The 9,200-nt window shown below is 39.2% G+C and overlaps 1 protein-coding gene across 1 annotated transcript; it reads left to right on the top strand.

Moving 5' to 3' along the window:
• The first annotated feature begins 4,100 nt into the window (after positions 1-4,100).
• LOC116877381 (ATP-dependent RNA helicase DDX18-like) lies at positions 4,101-6,505 on the top strand. Its single transcript, XM_032874105.1, is given in 3 exon segments — positions 4,101-4,306; positions 4,309-4,356; positions 4,404-6,505. Coding segments are annotated over 3 exon segments (1,971 nt in total). The 5' UTR covers positions 4,101-4,143; the 3' UTR covers positions 6,164-6,505.
• The last annotated feature ends 2,695 nt before the right edge of the window (positions 6,506-9,200 follow it).

Raw genomic sequence — 9,200 nt, forward strand, 5'->3', positions numbered from 1 at the left:
GAAAAAGTCTGTTTGTTTAGGCGACCTGTGAGTCGGATCAAATAAAGACAATCTTGTGAGTGGACTTTTCCAGGGTATTCCTAGACAAATAGTTTCAATTCTCTGGAAGTGAATGTTTGAAGAAACTCTAACCACCTTCTGCCCTTTCCAGTGGCTACAATGCTGCTGTTTCAACGTGACTGTGGGCTATTAGTTTTCAAGGCTACTGTGTATCTGAGGAAGATTGAGTAGGAGAATAATGGGATGAGGATGAGTAAAAAATGTCACAAAGCTCTCTATACTTACTGAGATTCAAGCATGTTATGGACAAAGATTCCTCAGATCACTGTAAGCTTATAGTTCATTTCTAAAGTCCTAAAAAAAGTTAATTCTGACAATTTTTCCAGTTTTCTCATGGCTTTGATATAGGAGAGGATTTTGGGAGGTCTTTACTTTCCCATTTTTTGTTGATGGCACCGTACATTCTAGATGTTTAATGAAACAAATATTTTTTTGAGAGTTCTCAAAAGTTCTCTTAAGCATGCCTAAAAGGGTCACAGTTTTTTAAATTTCTCCTCCTCCTCCTCTTCCTCCTTTTTCTTTTAAAGATTTTGTTAACTTATTTGTCAGAGAAGGTAAGGGGGAGAGAGAGAGAGAGCACAGGCAAGCGGAGCAGCAGGCAGAGGAAGATGCAGGCTCTCCACTGAGCAAGGAGCCCAATGCGGTACTCGGTCCCAGGACCTCAGGATCATGACCTGAGCCAAAGGCAGACACTTAACTGACTGAGCCACCCAGGTGCCCCTAAACTTCTGTTTTATTTATTTTTTAAACGATTTTATTTATTTATTTGACAGAGAAAGACAGAGAGAGAGAGAGAGAGAACACAAGCAAGGGGTAGTGAGAGAGGGAGAAGCAGGCTTCCCTGCCTAGCAGGGACCCTGATCTGGGCCTGGATCCCAGGACCCTGGGATCATGACCTGAGCCAAAGACAGTCGCTTAACAACTGAGCCACCCAAGCGCCCAACCTCTGTTGTTTTAACAAGGACAGAGTTCAGTTTAACTTTCTTGGCAAAAGTGGTGAAAGCAGAGTCATCTGAGGCCTTAGTCATTCCCTAAATAGTACTAACTGAATGCATTGTTACTTAGACCCTGCAGTCAAAAGTGCTCAGTAATATGTAGGTGTCTGATTTGATACATTTTACATCACTTCACTTCTGCACAAAATGAGGGTGAAACAAAACAATATGGCCCTAGGGGATGGTAATGGCATCCTGGAGTGCCTAGTGGTTCTGGAGCTGAATAGATGGAGTAGAAAAGATTATGACTCTTAGCCAACAAGTATATGAAAAGATACTCAACAGCACTAATCATAAAAGAAATACAAATCAAAACCACAATGAAATATTATTTCCTACCTGGTAGGATGGCCAGAACAGAAAATAACGTGTTGGCAAGGATATGGAAAAATGGGGACACTTCTGCACCCTTGGAGGGAATACAAAATTGTGTAGCCACTATGTAAAACAGTATCGAGAAAAAAAAAAAAAAAAAAAAAAAAAAAACCAGTATCGAGGTTCCTCCAAAAAATTAAAAATAGAATCACCTAATGATTCAGCAATCCCACTTCTGGGTATATATACAAAAGAATTCAAAGCAGGATCTTGAAGAGATATTTGCACATATGTGTTCATGGCAGCATTATTCACTATGGCTAAGGGCTAGAAGGAATTCACATGTCCACTGAAAGGTGGATGGATAAGGAAAATGTTGTATATACATGCAATGGAGCATTATGCAGTCTTTAAAAAGAAGGAAATTTTGTTATGCTGCAAGATCTATAAACCTGAGGATGTTATGCTTAGTGAAACAGACCAATTACAAAAGGGCAAATACTGTATGATTATACTAATATGAAGTATTTAAAATAGTCAAAAGCATTTAAATGAAAAAGTAGAAATGTGGTTGTGAAGGTGGAGGAGAGGGGAAGGAGAATTAGTGTTTAGTGAGTATAGAGCTTCACCCTTGAAAGGTAAAACATTCTAGAGAACTGTCATGCAACAATATAAATATATTCAATACTATTTAACTCCACACTAAAAAAAAAAAAAGTGGTCAGCAGTTCAATAGAAGAACTACTGAAGGTGTATGTGGCAGTAGGTCATGGGATGTTGATTTTATGACAAAACTTTTAGGAAATTTTTTTAAAGTCCTTATTTTCTAAAAAAGAGATCTTTTCTCTCAGTTGCTGGTGGTATCACCAGCTCCGACCATGACAAAGTACTGAGTTCCACTTAAAAACTTGGGCTGAACGGATAGGTAGCATTTTATACTCAGTAGGTTGTTAATGCTTATATTTGCTTCAGGGGGAAGCACTTTAGACTATATAATTTCTGGGTCTTCAGTTTTGGAGTCTGGCATAAATGTTTAGAGATAGAAGGATCCTTAGGTATCACCTGCACTGTCATGTCGCAAAAGGTGTGCTAGAGGTATTAAGTGGTGCTAAAGAAGTATTCTGTGAATAATTGCCTTAGGGAAATGATGGTTGAACAAAGTTAAACAGGTTTATTTACTGCTAGAGTTTTCATATACTTCAATATACTATTTTGCAAGTTTTGAAAGGAAGATACAGCCTCTGTATTGCCCAAATTAATTGGAGAATGACCTCTTCTTCTTCTTCTTTTTAATTAAAAACCATGCCCTAAAAAATAATGTTCTGCAGGGTTAGGGAAACAGTGGCCTAATCAAATGCAGAAATTTGATTTATGCAGAAGTTGAAGTTCAGAGCAGTTAAATCCAATTTAAATGCAGGATACTCAGTTCAATTTGAATTTCATAAAAATAAGAGTAACTATTTAGCATTTGCATGAGACATACTTATACTACAAATTCATTATTTATCTGAAATTCACTTTTAATTAGGTATCCTACATTTTACTGCATTTTACCTGGCAGTCCTACAAATTAACTTGCCCAAAGCTAGCCAGCAAATGCATGGGAGAACTGGGGCTAAAATGGAAGCTTCCATACTCCTGTTCAGTTCTTTTATTCTCTTAGGCACATAGTATGGTCGATGTTTTAGTGGCATTCCAGCAACTAAGGAGATACTGTGAAATATACTGAACTATTTCACTCTTCTGGGATACTCCTTTAAAGAGTCTACTGATGTACTAACAGGATAATACTACAGTTGGTACTACTGTAATTTAAAAATGATAATAATGGCCAACCTTTATTAGTTGCTTACTATGTACCAGGAATTGTTCCATGAAGATTCTATCTTTTGTCATTTAAGCCTCACAACAGTCCTATGAGGTAGGGGCTAGGACTATCCCATGCTACAGATGAGGGAGCTAGGTGCAGGGGGTATGGCAGCTCATTCAAGATCTCTCCCAGCAAGGGGTAGAGCCAAGAAAGAAAGGAACTTCTATAAAAGGAGAATTATATTATGTCATATTTCAAAGATGATCCCCATTCGTTGTGGTGGAGTGAAAATTAACTTCCTCTTTGACCAGATACTCTGGTTTGAATGAGGCTTGAATGAATTCACTTATAAGATATAAAGCCTTCAAGAGACAGGTAAATATCTTTATCACAGAAGGAAATCCACATAATACAGCTCCTCCTAAGCAAGGAAAGGCATAAAGCAGAGATCTGTGTTGTGCTGGGCTGTTTCTTTCTAGGTAAAAGTTAGAGACACAACCACAGGTCTAAGGCTTTGAGCTGCAAATAGAAACCGGTCCTACAAATGGTACCTGTAAATGGAGGACAGACACCGTATCTTATTCCTCTTTCCTCCACAGAATGCAACACAGTACTTTGAGCATAGAAAGAGCTCAGTAAAGATTTGTTGAGTTGAATGGGAATCAAAGAGCGTGTTTATGGGTACACAAAAAGGTGGAAGACACTCACTGATCCTTTGAGTCAGAGCCACACATTTCTATTACCACCACCAAAGCTTTATTTTTCCATATGAAAAAGGCTTTGCATAGAAGAGCAACTACAAGCTCCTTCTTTGCCACTGGAACCTGACATTCTTGTAGGTTAAGTCCCCAGCAAGCTCTCTGATTCTCTGGCTGCAAAGCTGCCTTGGAGGATTCAGAAAATGGAGGTTTCCTACCCGGTAGCCGAGTTGTGGCGCCGCAGTGGAGGCGCTTTACCGACAACATGTCCCATCTACCCATGAAACTCCTGCGCAAGAAGATCGAGAAACGGAACTTGAAATTGCGCCAGCAAAACTTAAAGCTCCAGGGAGCCTCGGGTGTGAGCTTATCAGGAACGCAAAATGGAGATATGTCTGAAGAACCAGTGGGAGGTGGGAAGGTTAAAAAATCCCTGTGAATGTGGGCTCCTCAGAAGCCCAGAATGAAGAGAGAACAAGTTAAAGAAAGAAAGAAAGAAAGAAAGAAAGAAAGAAAGAAAGAAAGAAAGAAAGAAAGAAAGAAAGAAATCTACCATAAAAATCAATGGAGAAGCAGCAACACAGCCTCCCAATTCAGAACCAAAAAAGAAGAAAAAGAAAAAGAGAAAAATAGAGGATGATGCTGGGCCTGATACCAAAAAAGTGAAAACTGAAGATAAAGGGGACTCTGAAGAAGGGGCCCAAGCTCCTGAAGGGACAGAAAACAGTGTGGAGAAGCCTGACGATCAGGAAGAGGACAGTGAAGTGCCCAGCCTACCCCTAGGACTGACAGGTGCTTTTGAGGATATTTCATTTGCTTCTCTTACTGATATTGTCAATGAGAACACTCTCAGGGCAATAAAAGAAATGGGTTTTACAAACATGACTGAAATTCAGCATAAAAGTATCAGACCACTTCTGGAAGGCAGGGATCTTCTAGCAGCCGCAAAAACAGGCAGTGGCAAAACGCTGGCATTTCTCATCCTTGCAGTCGAACTCACTGTCAAGTTAAAGTTCATGCCTAGGAATGGAACTGGAGTTCTTATCCTCTCACCTACTAGGGAACTGGCCATGCAGACTTTCGGTGTTCTTAAGGAGCTAATGATGCACCACGTTCACACATACGGCTTGATAATGGGCAGCAGCAACAGGTCGGCTGAAGCATAGAAACTCGGTAATGGGATCAACATCATCGTGGCCACCCCAGGCCACCTTCTAGACCACATGCAGACTACCCCAGTGTTTATGTATAAAAATTTGCAGTGTCTGGTTATTGATGAGGCTGATCGTATCTTGGATGTTGGGTTTGAAGAGGAATTAAAACAAATTATTAAACTTCTGCCAACACGCAGGCAAACCATGCTCTTTTCTGCCACACAAACTTGAAAAGTTGAGGACTTGGCCAGGATTTCTTTGAAAAAGGAGCCATTGTATGTTGGTGTTGATGACGATAAAGCTAATGCAACAGTGGATGGTCTTGAGCGGGGCTATGTTGTTTGTCCCTCGGAAAAGAGATTCCTCCTACTCTTTACATTCCTTAAGAAGAACCGGAAGAAGAAACTGATGGTCTTCTTTTCATCCTGTAAGTCCGTGAAATACCACTATGAGTTGCTGAACTACATCGATTTGCCTATCTTGGCCATTCATGGAAGGCAGAAGCAAAATAAGTGTACAACCACATTCTTCCAGTTCTGCAACGCAGATTCAGGGATATTATTATGTACTGACATGGCAGCGAGTGGGCTGGATATTCCTGAAGTTGACTGGATTGTTCAGTATGACCCTCCAGATAAGCCCAAGGAATATATTCATCGTGTGGGAAGAACAGCCAGCGGCCTAAACGGGAGAGGGCATGCCTTGCTCATTTTACACCCTGAAGAATTGGGTTTCCTTCGTTACTTGAAGCAATCCAAGGTTCCAAGTGAATTTCAGTTTTCCTGGTCCAAAATTTCTGACATTCAGTCTCAGCTTGAAAAATTGATTGAACAGAACTACTTCCTTCATAAGTCAGCCCAGGAAGTGTGTAAGTCCTACATTCGAGCATATGATTCCCACTCTATGAAACAGATCTTCAATGTTAATAACTTAAATTTGCCTCAGGTTGCTCTTTTGTTTGGTTTCAAGGTGCCTCCTTTTGTTGATCTGAACATGAACAGCAATGACGGCAAGCTTAAAAAGAAAGGCGGTGGTGGCTTTGGCTACCAGAAAGCCAAAAAAGTCGAGAAGTCCAAAATCTTCAAATACATTAGCAAGAAGTCCTCTGACAGCCGGCAGTTCTCCCACTGAAGACACACCTTCCCTTTGTCTCAAATAGCTTTGTCCTGAAATGGATTTTTTTCCCCTTTCTCTAACAAAGGAATTATAGCTTCAGGATTGGGACTGATGGAACAGGAGTATGAGTTGATGGTTGCAAGCTCCAGGCATTGATACTTCCAGGAGATACTGCTCTTATTTGGGGATGTAGAACAGAGTTCAATTTTTCTAGGTTGTTCAAGAGCAAAACAAGGGATCTTTTGGATTTTGTTGGGCAACAGAGTATTTTAGATCTTTTGCCTCCGAATTTGTCATTGTTTTGGGGGGTGGGGTTTTTTTATGTTTTTATTTAAAATCAAGTAATTAACATAAAATATATTACTGTTTTCAAAGGTGGAGTTAGGTGATTCATCAGTCTTCTATATATCCAGTGCTCATTACATCACGTGCCCTCCTTAATGTCCATTACCCAGTTCAGCCTACCTTAGAAGGCAGTGACCTGGTACACTGGGGGTGGTGATGCAGAAAATTATCTCATTTTTTTGTTTTTGTTTTTTGTTGTTGTTTTGGTTGTTTCTTGGACCTTAACCATAGTTCTTGACCTCTGCTGAAAATGCTACTGTGGCTAGGAAGCATGTTACATTAAAGGTGGCATTGGTTTTTGTGTACTCCAGATTTTGAAGCAGTGAGCCTTTCCTAATTATTTTTTTTAAGAGCCCACAGTGTAGGTTATTTGTTATTGTTATTTGAATAAAGCACCCTTCACAGTCCTAATATTTGTTGGAAACAGTGGGAACCTAAGATTTTTGAGCCTCGTTTATACCAATATATGTGTAATAATCTGTTATTCTCCCTTTAATAACTTAGCAGGTATCTTTTTGCAAAAGGCTCATAATGATGATAACACTCATTCAACTTTGTTCCAAGTGGTTTGGATTTTGTTGAACTCTTCTAACTCTGCAGCGTATTCAGGGAGGCAGAACATTTTTTGAGGAAAAATTGCCCCTTCCAGATCTGTGAAATGAAAATAGGTTTATGATGAAGATTGGAAATGAACAGCAGTCAAAAAGAGCAGCAAAGATGGGGGTTTCATCACATGGGGTTTTTGTTGTAGGAACTCTTGACTTCCAGAGTATTTAGTATGTCTTGTTTTATTTCCAGTGCATTTTATAACTATAAAATGGTTATTACATTTTGATCAATTTGAAACCGAAAAAAAAAGAAAAAGAAAATGGAGCTTTCCAGAAAATTGAGTTGAGGGGGATACAAGCCTCTCAAAGCAATCACATTAAAGTTAATATGCTGACCTTCATTTATAGGACACTTAGCTTACAGAGAAGAAGGTGGACTGGGACGTGGTGGAATGAATGGAATCTCAGAAATTAGTCTAAGTCTCTGTGCGTGGATGTCCTCATTCAAGTGGCTTCTCTTGCTGATACCCAGCCTGTGTTTACCCAGTTTCCTTGGTCTGAAAGGACCTGCTTTACTAGTTACGAGGATGGATTATTTGGATATGATGCTTATTGAATGGTTCCTGAGCTTCGCTTCCTCCCTTGGAGTGGTTTATGAATTCCCTCTTGGGCCTCTGTCCAAGTCACTTTAATTGTTACAGGGTTTTGGCCCTCAAATCTGAGAAATTTTAAATTGGTATCTAAAAATGGCAATTGAGCCCTCCATAGTCTATCTCTATGACTACCACTGATATAAACAATAGTTGTTTTTTTAATGAGTGCCTACTTTGTTCCGTGGACTCTCTAAACATTTTATATCCATTAACTCATTGGTCAAATAGGTACTGTTATTTCCCTGGAGGAATAAGCTGAGGCTCAGAGAGGTTAAGTAACTTGCCTAAAATCCTGCAGTGCGTTCATGATCTAGGAACAAAGGCGCACTAAGGAATTGAAGTAAAAATGTACTATTTCAGACAAATGGGGGCAAAACAACCTGAATTTGTGAGACACATGCTTTAACGAATGATATTTAAAGCTAAAGGGTTTACCACCTTCTCAGACACTGAGCAACTTAAACTATGTAAGGAAAGAGAACACTTCCTCTCAGAGGGTCTTGGAAGACGTACAGATGAGCGTTATTTATAATCATCCTGTCACTCTTAAAGCATTATTTATAATTAGCATGTCAGTTACTTATAGTCGAAGAAATACTTCTAGATTATTTTAAAAGGACTTTAAGAAGCGATTTGTCTTAAGCTATTTAAATTATACTTCTTTACATCCTTGAATTTACTTAGCAAACTTCAGGCCAGTCCCATAACTGACCAAATTAATGGGAATGTGGACTAATGCAGTTTAATGTAAAGAATATGTAGTCATCCTTGTTTGGTTTTCTTATTAAAGTTACAGGTCTTGTTGACTGGGACTGACTAGGTATCTGTGAGATTCATTCTTTGTAATGATAATACAGTCAAAGCCTCTAAGGAACTGGATTGAGTTCTAAGAACCTGAAGTTTTCCTTTGAAGTGACCCTTTAAAAATATTAACAAGTATCAGCCTTAATATCCAACTTGTATGCCTCACTGAGTTTTCCTGAGATGAGAAGCCATTACTAGTTCTTTGTCTGGAAGTGGAAATGAAAAGCACAGAGTTGCAGTGAACTGAGAAAACACTTCTGTTTCACGTCCCCATGCCTGTTTTGGCCCAAATGACTCAGATACAGTACTACAGCTGTTTCAGCATTCTGGGGGTTTGTTTGCCGGCTCTTTTGGAGACCAAAGCTTATATAAGTAATATAAAACCTCAGCATTTACAACATAGAGGCACCACAAGATCTCTCAGACATTGAGCTTTGGTAGGATTTTATTTGGAGGAATTTTATTTTAAAATGTAATATCCTTTTCCTTTCTTTGGCAAATAGAATCAGGGAGAACTTGGATGGAACTCTGCTGCTTATGAAAAGTCTCACCCTGTTCATATAAGCAAGTCTGTCACCCTTGATCGGAAAGTAATAATTCATAAAGCTTAATGTTATTATCATCCCTCTGCCTGGAGTGATAGATATTCTTGAGGTCTTTTAAAAAAAAAGTTTAAAATTGAATTTGCAACTCAAAAGATTG

This window comes from Lontra canadensis, unplaced genomic scaffold (genome assembly GCF_010015895.1).
Source record: "Lontra canadensis isolate GAN:19392208 unplaced genomic scaffold, GSC_riverotter_1.0 scaffold51, whole genome shotgun sequence".
Lineage (NCBI taxonomy): Eukaryota > Metazoa > Chordata > Mammalia > Carnivora > Mustelidae > Lontra > Lontra canadensis.